This window comes from Geotrypetes seraphini, chromosome 13 (assembly GCF_902459505.1).
Source record: "Geotrypetes seraphini chromosome 13, aGeoSer1.1, whole genome shotgun sequence".
In the NCBI taxonomy this organism is placed as follows: Eukaryota; Metazoa; Chordata; class Amphibia; order Gymnophiona; family Dermophiidae; genus Geotrypetes; species Geotrypetes seraphini.
Window position 1 is genome coordinate 80,512,010 of NC_047096.1, and position 21,392 is coordinate 80,533,401.

At 45.2% G+C, this 21,392-nt stretch overlaps 2 protein-coding genes across 7 annotated transcripts in view; one reads left to right on the forward strand and one right to left on the reverse strand.

The window, feature by feature from the left end:
* The window catches only part of HOXB9 (homeobox B9), a 46,701-nt gene extending 36,152 nt beyond the window's left edge, over positions 1-10,549 (reverse strand). For 2 of the 4 annotated variants that reach the window (XR_004536792.1, XR_004536795.1), the window contains exon 1: positions 10,445-10,549. The gene's annotated coding sequence lies outside the window, so the exon portion shown is untranslated. The remainder of the gene's footprint in view (positions 1-10,444) is intronic. The other 2 variants (XR_004536794.1, XR_004536793.1) reach the window with 2 other exon arrangements.
* The window catches only part of CALCOCO2 (calcium binding and coiled-coil domain 2), an 86,756-nt gene that overhangs the window by 3,584 nt on the left and 61,780 nt on the right, over positions 1-21,392 (forward strand). For 2 of the 3 annotated variants that reach the window (XM_033918409.1, XM_033918410.1), the window contains exons 2-3: positions 4,329-4,517; positions 11,096-11,186. In XM_033918409.1, the coding sequence (XP_033774300.1) occupies positions 4,329-4,517; positions 11,096-11,186 (280 nt within the window). The remainder of the gene's footprint in view (positions 1-4,328; positions 4,518-11,095; positions 11,187-21,392) is intronic. The other variant, XM_033918411.1, reaches the window with a different exon arrangement.

A 21,392-nucleotide genomic window follows, 5' to 3' on the forward strand; every position in this document is an offset into this window, starting at 1 on the left:
TTATCTAATATAATAAACCCCTAAGCCGCGCATGCGCACTCCCACCTGCGTGCGTCTGTTTTCCGTGAGATGTAGGGCACTGCAGGTAGGAGTGCGCATGCACGCGAATCTCTCTCTCTGGCCGGCAGAGAATCTGTACATGGGACTCCCTGCTCTTCAGCTCCTCCAGCCAGTGGCAGACCAAACAGGACCTGATCGCGGAACAGTTTTCGTCGTCGGCGTCTTCGCTCCTCTCCCCGGCACACCCGAACCCCCATTCAGCCTCCCATCCGACCCTACCATCGGCTCCCTTAGTCCCTTGCCGCTGCTCCTCTTCTCTTCCCGCGGTCCCGACAAACGTTCTTACTCCAGCAGGGGCCGCAGCACTCTAAACACGCTGCTTCGCGGCCTGCTACTGCCCTGATTTGCTCTGCCCGACACGGCAGAGCAAATCAGGCCAGTAGAAGGCCGCGAAGCAGCGTGTTTACAGTGCTGCGTCCCCTGCTGGAGTAAGGACGTTTGTCGGGACTGCGGGAAGGGGGCGGCAAGGGACTAAGGGAGCCGGCCATACCGCGGGATGGGAGGGAAAGGGGGCTGCTTTGGGGGAGGGGTGTGCTGCGAGGCAGACAGCTTTGCTTGGGGGGAAGACAGAAGGGAACCACTGAGACACAGTCAGGGACGAACTGGAGAGGGAGAGGGAAAGGGGGCTGCTTTGGGGGAGGGGTGTGCTGGGAGGCAGACAGCTTTGCTTGGGGGAGGGAAGACAGAAGGGGGGCCACGGAGACACAGTCAGGGAGGAACTGGAGGGGGAGAGGGAAAGGGGGCTGCTTTGGGGGAGGGGTGTACTGGGAGGCAGACAGCTTTGCTTGGGGAAGACAGAAGAGGGGCCATGGAGAAATAGTCAGGGAGGAACTGGAGGGGGAGAAGGAAAGGGGGCTGCTTTGGGGAAGGGGTGTGCTGGGAGGCAGACAACTTTGCTTGGGGGGGAGACAGAAGGGGGGGCCATGGAGAGACAGTCAGGGAGGAACTGGAGGGGGAGAGGGCAAGGGGGCTGCTTTCTAGCACCTATTAATGTAACGGGCTTTAACACTAGTTACACAATAATCCCTAAGTAAATGAGTGAATATAACTACTTCTTACACACTAGATAATTCCTTATAATAACAATTCCTGATTAGCAGCAAACTAAAAATATAGCCCCGAGTAACTTTACTTCTCCTTATCCCGAACCACAGTAGAATTCTTTTATCTAACCCCAGCTGATAAGATAGATAAATTCCTTATCTCACCATCAGATTAGGCCATAACACAGAATCAGGTGAAAGGAAAGACGTCTTCTTCTCAGCACTGAAGATAAGAATTCTCTTGGTACAGGAACAAGAGTCCGTTAGCCACTGGAAAAGCTGTAAATTAGATTGGCAGCAAAGGTTTCCTTTATGTGATGGAATCCAGATGTATAAAAGTCCGGTTCTCTCTCTCAGGCAGTGAGTCACAAGAGGTAACTTTTCAGGTCTTAATTATTATAGAAGATGTGCAGAGAACACCTATGATAAGATGCAAGTTCCCTCACATCCTAGCACAGACTAACTAACAATTAGGCACATTTTACTTGGATCTCGTCAGATGACCTCTCCGGGCCAATCCAGAAACAGAACTTAGATGAATAGCCTTTCTGTATAGAGTCTCGCACAGGCTGTGAAACAGAGGCGCCTTCGTTAGATAAGAACAGCACAAGAGCAATGCCTCCCCCAAGATTCACACAGGCTGAGCATGTAGGCATAGCTGGATGTCCTTGACTAGAATACAGTTCTGGTACATACTCAGAATGCATCAGGCATCATAAACAGCAAAGATATTTTCTTCTTTCTCTTCTTGCATGGTTTAGGCTGGAATGATTTCTTGCAGATAATGGTTCTGGCTTTATGACATCAGAGAGGCCTAACCTTCAGGTGCAAATAAGGAAACACCCCTACAGTATGATCTGTAAAGGAGTAACAGAGATCGAGAAAATTAAAGGACACAGAGTATGTCCCTCTCCCCCTACACACACACAGGGAGAGAGGATCCTCATTAGAAGCACTAACTATTTTCCATTTCTGCCATGAGGCTAGGGAGGGAACCAGGTGAGGGAAGGGGAGAGTTAAGAGGACAAAGAAGGTGCATGCAGAAGTGGAAAACTAGAGAATGTCATGGGGTTGAGTACCCACTGTTAACTGTGGGGCAAGGGCAGGGACAGAGCCTGCAGGTACAGGATGGGGACAGGGATAGAGCCAGCAAGGATGGAACGGGGACAGGGATTGAGTCTGCGAGGACAGGGACAAACTTTGTCCTCGTATCATTCTTTACAAACTTGAGACTAGTATCAGTATGTAAAAAACTTAATACATCTTAATACAACTTAATACATGAATTCAGTGATTAAAACAACTGCAGAAGCTGCTTTTGGATTTAAATGAACCATTGTTAAATGATATCATTTGTGTGTTGTGTGGCTTTGATGTAGCAGACTCCTACCGTCTGCAAAGTCGTTCCATCATATGCCCAGCTGCCCAAGTATCTCACTGTTACTGCAACAGATTCATCCATCAGTGGCATCAAGGAACATTTTCAGCATTTTCCTATTCATCCACTCACTAGGTTCTCTTCCTCACCCATGTCTGAAAGACAATCCAATTACCTTCCCAGATGATGTAAAAACATAGGCAACTGAATCAAAATAGAAGGCTCTATTTGTGATTTTTAAACAGTTGTGCAGAATATTGTCCCTTTTTATACCTTAATAAAAATATTTAAATATAAAATCATAAGTGTTTGAGGCTTGTGCAAATGAGGATGGAGTCCATAGAGATAGGGCGGGGACAGGGACAGAGCTCACAGGGATGGGACAGGGATGGAGATGGAGCCCACAGGGATGGGACGGGGTGGGCATGGGGACAAATTTTGTCCCCATATCATTCTCTATGGAGAATGTAGGCAGGGTCACCCTCAAAAATTACTCACCAGTTTCCTGAGATCCCTCCATCCATGGGTGAGAGAACCTATGACAGTGGTCTCTGACCTTTTTCATGAAAAGGGCTGCAGTGTGACTATTTTATTTTTATTTATTTTAAAAATTTCTATATCATTTACAACTAAATGGTTTACAAAATTTACAGAAACATAATAAAATAAACATAGAAACCAACTTTAAAAATCATGGCTAAAAAATAACAATCATAAGAAGTTTATCAATTCTACCAGAGAAGAAAATTATGTCTAGAAAAAGGCATCTACAAATAAATGCATTTTTAAGTAATTTTCTAAACATACCCTTTTCACGACAATTCCGTATCTGAGTGACCAAAGAGTTCCATATCTTAACTCCTGCGCAACAAAAGGTCTTTTTACCAGTGTCAACAAGCCTTGGATTCACAGTCCTCAGTATAGCCAAATTCTCAGAATGCAATGATCTTTTTGGTGTATAACTAAGTATGTTATTTTTAAATAATTCTATGAGAAAGCTCTGAGGGCCAGCAAAAGATTTCAAGCTAACTTTGTAGTATGTGTGCTCTGATCTGCTTGCTCAGACTGGGTCGTAAACATTAATACTAATATTGATTCTACAACACTTCAAGAATATATTTTAAAAACTCATTTTGCTATGGATTGTCAACAGTAGCAAATTCCATAAATGAGACACCTGAATAACACACTTAAGAGATTGTTTGTAGTTACTTTATCAAGTGGGTAATGGCATAGTAAGGGTGGGTAATGGCTAAGGGTGTGACACCCCTCTTCCTTTCCGCCTCCTCCTCTCCTTGCCACGTGCCCCTTGCCTTTTTTTACTTCCCCGGCGTGAGGTTGCTGCCCGCATCTGAATCAGCGCTCTCTCTGATGTCACTTCCAGGACCCACAACTAGGAAGTGACATCAGAGAGCAAGCCGACGTGGGCATTCTGCTCACTCCAGAGAAGTTAAAACGGTACGGGGAAAGGGAAGGGGCTGCGCACACAGCAAGGGGGTGGGGGAGGAGCACTACTGCCCCAAGCACCGCTTATCCGTACTATGCCACTGCAAGTGGGCAAGAATGAAATGAGCCCATTTACAAGATTTGAAGAGCATTTCAGCTAATTGTGTGAGGGACACAATAGAGGACTTTGGGGGGGGCTGCATGTTGGAGACCACTGGCCTGTGGGGGCCCAGGCCCCACATATGGCTCTGCAAGGGCAGCATTTTATGTGATATGTAACTTTAAAAAATGCATTATTACTGTCAAGTAACTGGGCAATGATGTGTCCTAGGTGGAAATATCAACTATGCAAGGAACACCCTGTTGAAATGATTTTGTACATTACTGCTCTTCTTACACAGGCAGAGAAAGTGAATTTGATGGGAGATGAACCTTCAACTTTTGCCATAATCCTGGAGCATGAGAATTACTCTCATGTCATTTTCAACAAGATGGAAAAGTCCTATAGCCCAGGAGAAGACATAACATGTTTTTACAAACTGGCCCAAGACATGCATCCCCAGAAAAAGGACTGGCTGGGTGTATTCAGAGTAAGGCACAATATACTGGAAATTGCTGTCATTCTCTTCTCTTGCTTTTCATCTCTAATAACCCAAGACCTAATAATGAGAATGGAAAGAATTGAGATTCTGAACCATGTGACTGAATAGTTCCAATCAAAGACAAAAGATATCAACACATCATTTTAAGAATGATGTTCCCATTAAAAGTTAGTTTAGGCAAAGAAAATACATCCGACTATTCTCTTTCTTCCTTTCCTACAAGCACTAAGTTACCACAGTATAAATTTGTTTACTGTGGGATGCAATCAGGCACTCTGCAGTAATTTTGCACTCTGCTCGTACTTCCCTTGCGCTAAAAAATAAACTAATGCAATAAAAAGTGCTTAGACTTTGTAATGGATTAATAAGGCTCTAGCACACATTTTGGGGGGTGCATAATGCAGAAAGAAGCTATTTTGCACAAGCTAACCCTGCTCAAAGCTGAGTGCAAAGCATTTAACAAATGGTAATAAGGTTAATTCACTATTCAGCGCAGATCCAGAGAAATGTGTTGAAGAGTGAAAGCCTGAACCCAACGCTGGGGCTTTAACACCCAAGTAATAACAGGCATAAAGGTCTTGAAAGCTGGCTTTCTGATAACTAATACCCTGGACCATAAAGATGAGCCCCCGATTCTCCACCCCCTTGACTCCAGAGATGACCCCCTGTTCTCTCAATTCTGTGCTCCCTTCAGTTATTCCGCAAACAACTGAAAACCTGGCTTTTCAGCAAATTGTAGCTCTATCCTTCCCCCCTTTCTCTCCCCCCTTCTACACATAAGTTCATGTAATCCTTTTTCTTCTTCTCTACCCACTATTTTAAGTTCTTGTAAACCGTGTCAAGCTCCATACTCATGGAGATGATGCGGTATATAAACTTAAGGTTTAGATTAGATTAGATTCTCCAATCCTCCACCTCCAGAGATGAGACCTCCCCAATCCCCCTACTCCCAACCCCAAATATGTCCTCAATCTTTCAATCCCCTACCCCCCTAACCTCAGAGATGGTTCCCTAATCCTCCCCTTGTAGTCTAGTGAACTCTCCAATCCCCATCCCCAGAGATGACCCCCTGATTCTCCCAACACCCCTCCCCCCAATAAAGGTTCTAGTGGAACCCGGCCCCTTGTGTAACTATTTGGTAGGTTGTGCCTACACTGCCAAATAAACCAAATATGCATGTATATGGCAGACTGACCCTGCATCCCAGAATGTACTCCATGGGGTCAGACACTGCCATTTTGAAACAAACACCAGTGGCAAGAGTGACTGGACATCGGGTATGGGAGAGCCATAGGGGAGCGCTGGGGTTGATTAGACCAGTGGTCCCCAACCTTTTTGACACCAAGGACCGCTTTTATAGAAGCAAATTTTTCCAGGGACCAGTGGGTGGAGGGATTTGGGGTGGGTTCATAGGGCAATTTTATACACAATATACATTACATTTCTAGCAAAAAGGAAATAGAAAATTTGTTGTTTCTGCTTTCCTCATCTTCTTATCATTCTCTTCATTCCTCCACTTTCTGCCTTCTCTCTGCCTCTTCCATATGGCATCTGCTTTATTTCTATGCCTCTACCAGAAACTGTCTCCCCCCCCCACCCCCCAATTGGTCTGGCACCTATCTTCTACCGTTCTCTCCCCCCATGGTCTGACATCTCTGTCTTCTTCCCTTCCATCTCTCACTCCCTCCCTCAGGTAGATTTAGCATCTCTTTCCTCCTCTCCCCCCTTCAGATCTAGTATCTGTCTCCTTCCCCTCCCCCAATGCTCTGGTATCTCTCTCTCCTCTCCCTTTCTTTTCTTTTCTGCTCTTCCTTCTCAATTTCTTTTCTGCCTCTTGTCTATTTACTTTCCAGTCCTCAATTTCCCTTTCACTGTGTCTACCTACAGCTTGCCACCTCTTTCCCTCACCCCTTCTAGTATCTCACTAAATCTATCCTCTTCCCCCAATCCAGCATGTACTCTTTCTTTATCCCCTCCTTCCATCCAGTATGTGCTCGTTCTCCCCTCTCCACTTACTTCCAGAGTCTGCTTCCCTCTCTATCCTCTCCCATCCAGTGTCTGTTCCCCTCTCTCTCTCCCTTCCCATACAGCGTCTGCTCCCCTTTCTCTCCTCCCCACGTCCTTATAGCATCTGCTCCCTCTCTCTCCACTTTCAGCATCTGTTCACTTCTCTCTTTCCCCTCCCATCCAGCGTCTGTTCCCCTTTCTCTCCTCCCCACTTCCTTCTAGCATCTGCTCCCTCTCTCTCTCTCCACTTTCAGCATCTGTTCCCCTCTCTCTTTTCCCTCCCATCCAGCGTCTGTTCCCCTTCCTCTCCTCCCCACTTCCTTCTAGCATCTGCTCCCTCTCTCTCTCTCCACTTTCAGCATCTGTTCCCCTCTCTCTCTCTCCCCTTCCAACCAGCATCTTCTCTCCCCACTTCCATCCAGCGTCTGCTCCTCCCTCTCCCTCCACTTCCCTTCAGGGCCACTGAACTGCAACTGAACCTCTTACCCTCTTCGGGCCACATTTCTTCCTTCCCCTCAACTTCGCGGGTGCTCCAAAGTTTTCTGTTTCTCAGTGTCCAGACATGGCAACATTTTCACAAGTCCCGCGTAACTGCCCCAAAGCTTCTCCTCTGACGCAAGCTGCCCAGGCGGAAACAGGAAGTGCGTCAGAGGAGAAGCTATGGGGCAGTTGTGCGGGACTTGTGAGAATGTTGTCGCATCCAGATACTCAGAAACAGAAAACTCTGGAGCACCCACAAAGTTGAGGGGAAGGGAGGGAGATGGCAAGACGAGGGGAAGAGATGCCCATTGCCAGCAATTCTCGCGAAGCCCGGCTGTCAGATGGCCACAAGACGAGGGAAAGAGATGCTTGTTGTTGGCAGTTCTCTCACAGCCCGGCTGTCAGATGCAAACTGGGGTTTGGGGACCCCTGGATTAGATCACCAAAGAATTTTGGGGGGTGTCAGGGAAGCTTGAGAGGCTATCTCTGGGAATGGGAAATTGGGGAACGGGGCATTAGACCATGAAAGATTTTGGTGGGGGTGTCCGGGGAATGGGGGATCAGGGGATCAGGAGATTGGGGTCATATCAAAGGTTGGGAGATAGGGGATCAGGGGATATTCTAGATAATTAAGGATTTTTAGGGGGAGGGGAGATGAACCAATAGGCCCTTCCTGCCTGTGCATAAGCAAGTCACCACACACACACTGGCAGGAAGAGTGACATTTTGCTCTTCAGTGCAGCAAATGGTCGCATATTACTGGAAAACAAAAAATGGGAAACAACTCCACAAACTGTGAACAATCGATAAATCGATAAACACCAATTGATAAATCGATAAACATCAAAAAGTGAAGCAAATGAACAATTATTCTTCAAAATATTTCAATCTTCCATATTAATGTCAACGATTAAGCTAAGTTTCTATTTATTTATTTGGGTTGATTTTGTAAAGCATCTTTATAGTAAACAACATAACAAAAATAGATATTTATGGGGTGGGGGCTAGACCAATGATTAAAAAGACAACCCATTCAATTGATCAGCATATGCTGTTTTGAAATGAGTTCAGGGAAGTCTGAGCTCTTTTTCCCCCCTTTTGTATGATTCATAGCCAGCTCATTCTGTATGTAATTTTAATTAATGTTTTTTTACATTAATATGGAAGATTGAAATATTTTGAAGAATAATTGTTCATTTACATATTACTGGAGCAATGTGAACTGTATTTTCTGACAGGTCATACTTTTTAATGTAGCTGTATTTGCATGCAATTTGCTTATTGCATTGAAAAACCAAGGTGCGCTAACCGATTTGCACGCGCTAATTGAATTAGAGCACGCTAAACGCTAACACGCGCATGTTAGTCTATGGGCAGTGTTAATGTCTAGCATGCGCTAATTCGAATAGTGCACGCTAATCAGTTAGCGCACCTTAGTAAAAGAGTGGGTAGATTTTTACAATAGGCACTAATTCAACCTTATTATATTAACCCCTTTCCGTGAAAAGGAAAAATAAATTATAGTGAGGAACTACATAACCAAAGAAGGGGTAAAGGAATGAAACAAAGGATTCAGTTTGTCAGTCACCTGACTATTACAGGTGGATCGATTTTTCACTCTGTCAAAAATTACAAAGATTAGGGGACACTAGATGAAGTTACAGGAAAATACTTTTAAAACCAATAGGAGGAAATATTTTTTTACTCAGAGAATAGTTAAGCTCTGGAACGCGTTGCCAGAGGTTGTGGTAAGAGCGGATAGTGTAGCTGGTTTTAAGAAAGGTTTGGACAATTTCCTGGAGGAAAAGTCCATAATCTGTTATTGAGAGAGACATGGGGAAGCCACTGCTTGCCCTGGATTGGTAGCATGGAATGTTGCTACTCTTTGGGGTTTTGGCCAGGTACTAGGGATCTGGATTGGCCACCATGAGAACGGGCTACTGAACCGTTGGTCTGACCCAGGCCAGCAAGGCTATTCGTATGTTCTTATACAGTTTACAAGTTGCAATTTGTCATAGTTACAGTGCAAGGCTTTTTGTCTTAAATCGACACAAACTAGGGATCTAATTACTGGCAAACAAGTAAATACTAAACGATGGAGAATAGAGTCCCCCAGTATCATGCAACAGAAGAATGAATTATATATGTTGCTTAAGTTTAAAAGATTGATGCTTGGAAAGCTACTCCATGGATATGGAGGCTTTTCAACAAACGTGGTGTCAATTTTGGGAGGTGCTCCTGCAAAAAGCACACAGCTTTTTCCTGAATGTTTGAATGACTAGAGAACGGGTGGGGTGGGGCAGAAGGGAAGGGTGTTGGAACGCAGTAGTGGATGAGAAGGGTTGTGGGGTGAGATAAGGTTTATTAAATTGTGGGTCATCATTGCTAATAAAACTGTGGAGAAGGAAAAGCCTTTAACTGAGTGAGGATGCATGGTAGTCTTCAATTTTTGATGAGGGATGGAATAAGGGGAGTATGTTAGAAATTACCATCTACTGTTAAGAGTCTGGCTATGGATTTACATATGGTTGTGGACTCTGTCTATTTCCAAGTTGTGAAATTTTTGAATGATGGAAATAAAGTGGTATGTTAAAATAAAAAATAGTGAGGGAACTGTGCACGTCCCAACCTGGGTGCAGGGCAGGATTAATTCAAGGGCCACTAGGCACAAGTACACTGGGCCCCCTGCCCGCCCCACCCCACCATGCGCCCAGGCGGAAACAGGAAGCTGCATCAGAGGGAAGCTTTGGGCAAGCAGCACCGCTTGCACAATTACAGTTTCCGTTGCCTTTCTTACCCGCGTTGCTTGCTTGTCTTACTTTCCGTCGATGGGGGGGCCGCGTTGCCGATCGGGGTGGGGCCCGCATTGCCGATTGGGGGGGGGGGGGGGGGCTCAGGTTTGCCGATCGATGCTGGAGAAGTCCATCGCCGTTTGGAAAAAACAATGTTGATGCCCTCCTTCATCGGGCCCCCCTGACCATTTCGGGCCCTAGGCACGTGCCTACTTGGCCTATTGGTTAATCCTGCCCTGCCTGGGTGTCTCAATTCCCCTCTCAGCGCTATTTAGCCAGCCATAAATGGAACTGACTGGTTGAAAATCACTTAACCAGTTAAATGCAAATAGTCACTGTGAGATAACCGGTTATCTTTGCTGAATATCCGTGGTTAGCGGCTAAAAGTTAACCAGCTATATAGAGCGATAACAGGCAATTTTCAGTGCTGAGTGGCTAAGTTTAGTGGCCAAATCAGACCACACAAATAGCAGTCCTATCTTTGGCTGCTGTAAACTTAACCAGCCAGCACTGAATATTGACTTAGACAACAAACATTTTAGCGACCCCAAAACCCCTTAATATTCAATGCCGGTCACTGGAAAGAGTGTGGCATTGATTATCCGTGGTCAGTGCCAACTACAGCAGTGAACTGACCTGCTTCCCACAGTATGAATATCAGCCACATTTCTTCCTTCCCCTCAACTTCGCGGGTGCTCCAAAGTTTTCTGTTTCTCAGTGTCCAGACATGGCAACATTTTCACAAGTCCCGCGTAACTGCCCCAAAGCTTCTCCTCTGACGCGAGCTGCCCAGGCGGAAACAGGAAGTGCGTCAGAGGAGAAGCTTTGGGGCAGTTGCGCGGGACTTGTGAGAATGTTGTCGCATCCAGATACTCAGAAACAGACTTAGACAACAAACATTTTAGCGACCCCAAAACCCCTTAATATTCAATGCCGGTCACTGGAAACAGTGTGGCATTGATTATCCGTGGTCAGTGCCAACTACAGCAGTGAACTGACCTGCTTCCCACAGTATGAATATCAGCCCCTGTACCTCTAAAGACATTATTCAAATTGGTACATGGCGAATGCTTCCTGAAATGGAAGAATCTCTAGTTCTATTGACTGTTCGATGGCAGTAATTATAATAATATCATTTATTTCATGCCATGCTAAGGAGTTCAACAAAGCATACTTCACAATTCACATAACAATAAGATATAAGTACAAATACTGTATACCTGCTTCATCTCTAGCCTGAAAGGCTACAGTTGAACTTATCTAGAATTTTTTTTTCCTATTTGTAAGGTGGGTTGGAGAACAACAAGGGAGTTCTACACCTTCATGTGGGCTCCTTTGCCCAGTGACTCTGAGGAGCAGCAGCAGTTGAAATTTAAAGGTTGGTAATCCAATTTCCTAAAGTCATTCATTTATATACAAGATTCCTGATTTAGATAGATATACCAGAAGTTATTAAGAGTCGTAAGTGTGTTTCAACTAGAGAAGAATGACTGTAAAACCCACACTTACCTTTTGATTGCAAAGTATACTGAATGACAAGGGAGTTTTTTTCAACCAACAGATAAGGGACTTTGATTTACTGTGACACTGAATATTGAATACTAGAACTGTGAATGGACTATTGATGATTTGAAGAATCTAAAGATTTTGAAAATTTTGAACTGGTGTCTGTGTGGTGTAGTTTTTATGCCAAAAATGTTCCTTCTGCCCTCAAATTGAATAGTTTGAAGGCAGGTTTAGTCCTTAGGAGACTCAATTTGGGGTATCCTGAGAGACACTGAGGTCTTTTCTCCACTGGAAGTCTCTTTTTTCCCATGTCAGAATCTTTCATAGAAATTTTGAATGCTGTTCGTGGAGTAGTAGTATAAAAACTTTTAGACAGTGATCTGTGATAGCATTCTAGGGGAGACCATGCACCGTGAAGCTCCTGAATCTCAATGATTTTCTTGGGCTCAATACTGAAACCATGGGAGGCAGCTCGACTACCTTCCATGGTTAAAGGAGAGCACGAGTGTGGCATGGGTGTGTGTGTAAGGAGTGGGGGTGGATGGAGAGGAGGGCGTGAGGAAATGCCACTGCCCTGACACTTCCTACCTTCACTATGTGACTGCCTGGTAGGGGTGCAGAAGGAGTGGGGGACAGACAGAGAGTGGTAGGGGTGCAGAAGGAGTGGGGGACAGACAGAGAGGAGGGTGCGGGGGAGTACCACCGCCCTGGGCATCTCCTACTCTTGCTACGCCACTGCCTGGTATGGTACCAGTCATTCATCCTGGAGGCGTGGGCACTTGTGCTGAATCTGGCCACATTGACAGCAGCTGTCACTGTGGAGGGAATGCCGCAGCTTGATGCCAGTTTGACCACAAATGTTTCACAGGAAGTGGCATGCACTCTTAGCTCAGCATGGCAGATGTGTCAGTGGAGAAGTCCCAGGGCTGCCACAGATTCTGGGCCAGGGCCAGACTCTGGTCCTAGGGCTGCCACAGACTCTGGGCCAGAGTCTTAAGCTCCTCCCCGGTGCGTTGGGGGAGGGGCCTAAGGCTCTGATTGACCTATATGCATAAGGCCCCACCCATAGGAGAGGCCTTAAAGAACCTGGGCCAATCAGAGGCACAAACCTTCAGGTGAAATCTGTCGCATGAAGCAATGTGGTTTGCAGGAATGGAGATTTCAGCCTGAGAGGCAATATGAAAGCTGGTGGGGTGTTTGGTCCAGCCTCTATCTTCTCAGGAGCTGCCTATTTTAGGTGGAAAGAAGAAGCGTAAATGGCAGTGTTTTTCTTGCTTATGCGCCTAAGAGGGTACTTACACATGTAAATATCTCCATAAGAATTGCCGCTGCTGAGTCAGACCAGTGGTCCATCCTACCCAGTAGTCCACTCACACGGTGGCCCTCAGGTCAAAGACCAGTGCTCTAAATGAGTCCAGCCTCACCTGCGTACGTTCCAGTTTAGCAGGAACTTGTCCAACTTTGTTTTGAAACCCTGGAGGGTGTTTTCCCCTATAACAGATTCCGGAAGAGTGTTCCAGTTTTCCACCACTCTCTGGGTGAAGAAGAATTTCCTTATGTTTGTACGGAATCTGTCCCCTTTCAACTTTAGAGAGTGTCCTCTCGTTCTCCCTACCTTGGAAAGGGTGAACAGTCTGTCTTTATCTACTAAGTCTATTCCCTTCAGTATTTTGAATATTTCGATCATGGCCCCTCTCAGTCTCCTCTTTTCAAGGGAGAAGAGGCCCAGTTTCTTCAATCTCTCACTGTACGGCAACTCCTCCAGCCCCTTAACCATTTTAGTCGCTCTTCTCTGGACCCTTTCGAGTAGTACCGTGTCCTTCTTCATGTACGGCGACCAGTGCTGGATGCAGTATTCCAGGTGAGGGCGTACAGCGGCATGATAACCTTCTCCAATCTGTTTGTGATCTCCTTTTTAATCATTCTTAGCATTCTGTTTGCCCTTTTTGCCGCCGCCGCACATTGCATAGACGGCTTCATCGACATGTCAATCAGAACTCCCAAGTCTCTTTCCTGGGAGGTCTCTCTCAAGTACAGCCCGGGACATCCTGTATTCGTGCATGAGATTTTTGTTACCGACATGCATCACCTTACACTTATCCACATTGAACCTCATTTGCCATATCGCAGCCCATTTCTCAAGCATGTTTATGTCATGTTGCAAATCTTCGCAATCCTCCTGTGTCTTCACTACTCTGAATAGCTTAGTATCGTCCGCAAATTTAATCACCTCACTCATCGTACCAATTTCCAGATTGTTTATAAAGATGTTGAAGAGCACAATTCCAAGCACCGAGCCCTGCGGTAACCCACTGGTGACGCTCTTCCAGTCCGAGTATTGTCCATTTATCCCCACTCTCTGTTTCCTATGCTCCAGCCAGTTTTTGATCCACGTGAATATTTCACCCTAGATTCCATGACTCGCAATCTTCCGAAGTAGTCGTTCATGTGGAACCTTGTTGAACGCCTTCTGAAAATCCAGATAAACAATGTCGACTGGATCACCTTTGTCTATCCGCCTGTTTACCCTCTCGAAGAAGTGCAACAAGTTTGTCAGACAAGATCTGCCTTTGCTGAAGCCATGCTGGCTGGTCCTCATCAGACTGTGTCTGTCAAGTGATCAAGGTGTCAAGCAGTCCTTTATCTTCTATGAGGGAGGAGATTAACAGTCTCAGGGCCAGATTGTTTAAGACCCCTTCTATGGGTAGGGCCTTATGTGTCTGGGCCAGAGTCAGGCTCTTCCCCGGTGCATCCCAGGATGCACTGGGGAGAAGGCCAACCATTTTCAAGAGGCAGATCAGCTGGCCAGAGGGAGTAGGCATCCCTCCAGTCAGCCATCTAACCAAGGTAAGGGGGAGAGGGCGGGGGTCATTGGAGGCATGGGGGGGTGATTCTTTGCGGCGAGAGAGATTGGGCATCTTTTCCGCTGCGGGGGAGGGGGGATGTGTTTTTTTGTGTGGTGGTGGGAGAGTGTAGGTATCTCTCCCACCACCGAGGGGTGATGAGTGATGTGTTTCTTGGTGGCGGGAGAGATTGGGCATCTCGCCCGCTACCGGGGGGGGGGTGTTAATTGGTAGCAGGAGTAGTGGGCATCTTTCCCACTGTCTGGTGGAGGGTTACTTATTCTGGCGGCTCAATTCTTTGTATTTATTCTGAGCATTTGCCCATCGTTATCACCAGCGATGGGCACATGCAAACTTAGCGAATTTTCGTTACTCTCCACCAACCTCATTTGTATGAGTGCTTTTTGGAGAATAACTCACTTTTTTAAAATCGGTACTATAATGGCTGTGACAGCAGCCCATTGGTTTTGTACGCGGATTGTTGAGAATCTAGACCTCTGATAGGAACTGGCTGCAATTAAAGCATCTTCCAAAATTACACTACCTGTAGCAAACTTACCACCATTTCCATAGAGGAGAAAACAACTCATAAATAAATGGATAACTTGTAGGCTCTGGTAGATTATGATCAGTAACACAGAAGCATCCTCCCTGCCGAATGCTACCCCTACATAATTCTTATATGCAGTATTGGAGCATTCTGATGCACAGGAAATGGACTCTGAGGTGAGTTTACAAACAAAGAAGGTACATCACAATAAAAGATATCCACAAAGTACAACCAAAACAGCAAATCGCAAAAAAGCATGGGATGAACACAGTGGATCTCTAATTAGAAAATGAATGGTATAAATTGTGCTTCCATTGTTACCCCCTTTAATTCTTTTGTAAGTCACCTTACACTTAACAACCTGAGAAATGTTAAAAGATCTACTACTTACCTCTCTAGTTAATCAATAGTTCTCCCATTGTAACCCCCATTTTATTAATCTTTTGTAAGCCGCCTTGAACCGCAAGGTAATGGCGGAATAGAAATCCCTAATGAAATGTAATGTAATAAATTAAAGAACTAGACCAGTAGTAAGCAGCTTTGCATGGTCTAAGATGGGCAAGGGAGGGCTTCAACGGGAACTCCGATAATTTGGAACACAAGGATGGTGCTGGGTAGACTTTTACAGTCTGTATCCTGCAAATGAAGAGATGGTTCGGATAGGCTGGAGTGAACTTTAGTGGCAGCTCCAGTAGCTGGAACCTAAGGACAGTACCAGGAGGACTGCTACAGTCTATGATCTAGTAAGATCAAAGAATAAAGGCGATTCAATTTAATCATGAATTTATAACGAGTGTAGCCATTGGACAGACTGGATGGACCAGTCAGATCTTTATCTGGTAAGTAAATGAACTCAAGAATACTGAAGCAGCAGGAAAGTATGTACCATACTTTGATTAGAATGGCTTAGAATAAGCCAGTGTCTCGCAAAGTTTTTCAAGCCGGGGCACACTAAACCTAGTGTCCCCAGCTGAAGACACCCGGAAGTGTGCTGGCATCGGTGTGATGATGTCATGTGCATGCATGACAGCAGCACGCCGCCATCAGCGCATGCGCAAAGGCGCTTCAAACGGGCCTTGCGCCAACAGAAAGACCCACGCTGGAGAGAAGGGCCGGCAGAGAGATTGCTTACAGGACGTGCCTCTCTTTGTGAGAGGCATGTCCTGTAGACAGTCATCCGGCATCTCTCCTCTTCCCCAGTATACCGCGGCACACCAGAAATCTCAGGAGGCACACAGTTTGCAATACACTGGAATAGGCACTAAAACCAACACCTATACAGTATAATCTCGTTATAACCGACTTAAAGAGACCTGGAAAAACAGTCCGTTATATCCAGAATTGCATTTTTTAAAAACTTTATTTAGGTCAACTTGAAACAACATACAATCAATGAACAACAGTCACTGCACAAGCATTTCAGCAACATCAATAACAAAACTCAGCAAAACATTGGTATGGCACGAAATGATTGCAAAACCAGAACACTGAAAGATGTTCTAAAGCATTATGTTGTACTGTATTGAAAAGAAAAATATCTGTCATTTTCTTTTGGACTGCATTTTGATACTATATCACCGGCACGCCACGCGCCTTGTAGGCGGAGCCTGCATGTCTATTATAGCCGAACATAACTACAGCTAAAAGCGGCTCTGGGGACCAAATTGGTTGTCCGTTATATACAAGTCCACTATATGCAATGATTTTCTGTATGTTTATAAAGGCGCACGGCTGGTACTAGTGAACCTCGTCCGCTATAGGAGAGGTTCCGTTATAAGCGAATCCGTTATAATGAGCTTAAATTGTAGTAGGTTCCCTGTTATGGAATTACCCTCTTAGGGGGCAAGTCTATAAGTGAATGCCTAAAATTCAGTGGCTCTTCTCTGGTGGGGCATCAAAGTGCATGAAGCCTTTGCACCCCCATGCCATTGAAGGCTCAGCCAAATAATGCCCTATATATCTACATCATAGAGGTGGGGTGTGACAGAAGCTTCAATGGAATGGGAGTTGGGGACAAGGGTCAGGCTCTGTGATGTGCATTTTTAATTTTGCTTTCTCTGCACCATTGATAAGGAGCTGCAGCAGAAAAGGAGGATTGAGAGGGGAAGATGCTGGGTGGGGGAGGGGGAGAGGGAGCAGAAAGCAGCAGCACTGACAGCTGGTGGGGGGGAAGGTAAAATTTGATCAGGCTATAACCCTTATGGCCTTCCTTTTTCCAATGCTGGTCTGCAACATTTGGTGGGGGGGGAGGGGTTTCATTGCTTTCCGTTGCTTCCCCAAGCTACACCAATGCATTGCAGACAAATTTGGAATCTGAGTCCGGCTGTTTACATTTTAGCTCTAACAGATTTCCTCTTGCTTAGTCACTTGCTAAAAACAGAAAGTTATTTTCATTTTGTGTGTCTCAATCCATGTCTTTTTTTAAACTCTTCCTGCTGCCAGTCCGGATTTAGGCCTAGGCAATAAGGCAATTGTCTCCAGCACCAAGATCTGATAGGGACTGAGCGCTTTTTCTCTGCAGTCATAGCTTCATCTAGGCCTGCCACTGCTGTGTTCAGAAATCGCACAGCAGCCGCCGCTGTAATAGCTCTTAGGCCCACTGGAAGCTCCTTCACTGCATGAGTCACCCTGGTAACAGGAAACCATGGTAGAGAAGAGAATGGGTTTCCACTGGATCGAAAGAGTATGGCACATTAATAGCAACACCCCATTATGCAAAAACATAGTTTGGCATTTAATGTCCATTATTACCTTAAGCTCATAATTTTCAATCTGTGAATGTTGCAGATCAGAAAGTTTGCCTATCCCACATAGTACAACTGGGATGGCAAAATGATTTCTGAATAAAATCATTAAGGGCTCCTTTTACAAAGCCGCGGTAGTGTTCTCCCCCCCGGATCAAATGCACCAAAGCCTATTCAATTCCCATGGACTCTGGTGCATTTGCCATGGGAGAATCGCTACCATGGCTATTTAAAGGGGTCCTGAGAGAGCAGTTTTCAAAATACAAGCATAGCTGCAAAATCTGCAGATGGCTTTTACATGTGGACTTTGCACTCACGTTGAAAATTCCCTAAGGGAAAAAAAAAGTACCTGCAGAGATAAATACCTCTGTTTTTGTGCAGGTACCTCTTCTAAGTAAAAAACACATGCACTGTACATTAGAAAAGTATGCATGCATTTCAAAATTCTACCCCAACACTGCCCCCCCGGAAAACCTCCGCATACTCTGGGTAAAATTACACACATAGAAGTGCTACACTCCATACAGGGTGGACAATTTTTTTAAAAAGCTCATTTTTACCAATGAAAGAGCACTATACCTGTGGGATGGCCCTTAAAACTGTCCTCTAAATCAAGAAGAGAAAGCATACCACCACCACCCTTTTATTAAGCTGCAGTAGAGGTTTCCACAGCGGCCTGGAGCGCTAAATGCTCTGATGCTGATATATTTTATAATAATGATAAATAGGCACACCAAATCTAACACATGGCCCTAGGGCCACATGCGGCCTCCAAAGGCCTCCATTGCACCCACAAAATAGCAGGTTTTCAGTTTGGCGCTAACCATTTTTAAGTGCCATTGAGAATTAGCAGTTATCCCTGACCAGGTAATTTAACTGGCCAGGAGCTATTCTGGTCTGTTAAAGTACATTGCTTTGAAAATCAACCCCATAAAATTTAACCAGGCTCATTCCTGGGCATGGCTAAAGTGTCTGGTTAAGTTGGCTACCAATATAGCAGGCCTGTGTTATCTAGATAGCTTTAACGGCTACCTCCAGCAGCAGACTAAGGGGGGAAGGTATCAGTGTGGGCTACAATTAAGACAGCTGTTAACCCCAGTTATTAGCAGCTTGGTCTCAATGCATGAAACACCACCTGTGTTACAATAGCAGAAGTTAGTGTTAAAATGACATGTCTTAACAGTAGGTAGCCCATGCTGATGAATTCCCCCCTTAGTGAAGAGTTTCAGTCTCTGGTAACCAGAGCTGATATTGTGATGTCATAAGAACATAAGAACTGCCATCTCCAGATCAGACCTTCGGTCCATCAAGTCCGGCGATCCGCACACGCGGAGGCCCTGCCAGGTGTACACCTGGCGTAATTTATAGTCCACCATATCTTTATATGCCTCTCTTAGGGAGATATGCATCTAGTTTGCTCTTGAAGCCCAGGACGGTCGATTCCGCAATAATCTCCTCTGGGAGGGCATTCCAGGCGTCAACCACTCTCTGAGTGAAGCAGAACTTCCTGACATTAGTCCTGAACCTGTCCCCCCTTAGCTTCATTACATGTCCTCTAGTCCGTGTCAAATTGGACAATGTAAATAATCTTCTCTGCTCTATTTTGTCGATTCCTTTCAGTATTTTGAAAGTCTCAATCATATCCCCACGCAGTCTCCTTTTCTCAAGGGAGAACAATCCTAGTGTTATAAGTCTATCCTCGTATTCCAGTTTCTCCATACCCTTCACCAGTTTTGTTGCTCGTCTCTGCACCCTCTCCAGCAGTTTTATATCCTTCTTTAGGTAGGGAGACCAATGTTGGACGCAGTATTCCAAGTGTGGTCTGACCATTGCCCTATAAAGCGGCATTATAACTTTCTCCGATCTACTCGAGATTCCTTTCTTTATCATGCCCAACATTCTATTTGCCTTCTTTGCCGCTGCCGCGCATTGTGCCGACGGCTTCAGGGTCCTATCTATCAGTACACCCAGGTCCTTTTCTTGTTCACTCTTCCCCAGAGTTGCACCTGACATTGTATACTCGTATTCCTTATTCTTATTGCCTAAATGCATTACCTTGCATTTCTCCACATTGAACTTCATCTGCCATTTTTCCGCCCATGTTTCTAACCGACACAAGTCACTCTGGAGTTCCTCTCTATCCTCCTGCGATCTGATTGCCCGGCATAGTTTTGTATCGTCTGCAAACTTGATGATCTCACTGGATGTTCCTTCTTCCAGGTCATTGATATAAATATTAAAAAGGATCGGCCCAAGTACCGAACCCTGGGGTACACCACTAGTCACTTTCTCCCAGTCGGAGAACTTCCCATTTATGCCCACTCTCTGCTTTCGGTTTTCCAGCCATTTGCCTATCCATCTTTGTATATCTCCCTCTATGCCATGGCTTTGTAGTTTCCTGAGAAGTCTTTCGTGTGGAACTTTGTCGAACGCTTTCTGGAAGTCCAAGTATATTATGTCCACCGGCTTCCCACTATCAATTTGCTCGTTCACGGTCTCAAAAAATTGGAGTAAATTCGTCAAACATGATTTCCCTTTCCTGAATCCATGTTGACTGGGTTTCATCAAGTCGTGTGCGTCCAAGTGCCGGACTATGCTATCCTTGATCAGTGCTTCAACCATCTTGCCGGGGACCGACGTAAGACTCACAGGCCTATAGTTGCCCGGTTCCCCTCTCGATCCTTTTTTGAAAATTGGCGTGACGTTCGCTATCCTCCAGTCGTCCGGTATCTGTCCAGTTCTGATTGTCAGGTTTGCAAGTTTTTGCAATAACTCTCCAATTTCAACCTTCAATTCCTTTAAGACTCTCGGGTGAATTCCATCCGGTCCAGGGGATTTGTCACTTTTAAGTTTGTCGATCTGATAGTATATCTGGTCTAAGTCCACCAATGCTGAAGTGCCAATCTCATCAGTGATGTCACAATGGCTTGATTGCACCGTACTTGGCTCTACAAACAGCAGTGATTTTGATTTCTAGAGATGTTTCTTTTTTTTTCATTAAGAGGGGAAGTTATCACCATGGGTAGGTAGGGGAGAGTATGGCGCAGTGGTTAGAGCTACAGCCCCAGCACCCCGGGGTTGTGGGTTCAAACCCACACTTCTCCTTATGACCCTAGGCAAGTCACTTAATCCTCCCCCTTGCCCCAGGTACATTAGATAGATTTGTGAGCCCACCGGGACAGACAGGGAAAAATGCTTGGGTACCTGAATAAACTCATGTAAACCGTTCTAAGTTCTCCTGGAAGAATGGTATAGAAAATTGAATAAATAAATTATTGTTAACCGCAGTAATTAGTAACTAGATCTTATTGCAAAACACGGGACCTGTGCTAAAACAGCACAAGTTAGTAGTAAAATAACACATCTTAATGATAATCACGTTGATAACTTCACCCCTTATCTGATTGAGTGCCACTGAATTTATCAAGGTTGCTGGATATAGACCTAACACTTTCAGATCAAATCTTTGTGGAGGTTTATTTTTTTTTAAATCCTTTGGTTGTGCTTGTTGTATTTAATATTAAGAGTGCTTTACCAGGAATGAGCAAGGTTTATTTCTGTTTTGATAAATTTTAGCAAATTGCATTTTGGTTAATGCATTGTTCCACCTTCCTTTGTTTTCTGGTAGCCCAAAGTATAAGACTGTTGTACTTTTCCTGCACCAAGTCACATCTGGGCCCTCTCAGTCTTCAGTGCACTATCCAGTTAGCTTTGGGGAGGTACTGTATGGGGCAGAGTCTCGGTGGAGCCAAGAGTTACCCAGGCACGTCCTTTATCCAGTGACAAAGACTGCTTAAAAGATTGTCCCAAGTTAATCAGTTAGCAGCTATGTGGGCACCATTGTTGAATATTGGTGGTACCCATGTGACTCCCGGTAGCTGCCTGATGCCCAGATATTCAGTGATAATACCCGGATTGGCTAGGGGCTGGCATTGAATATC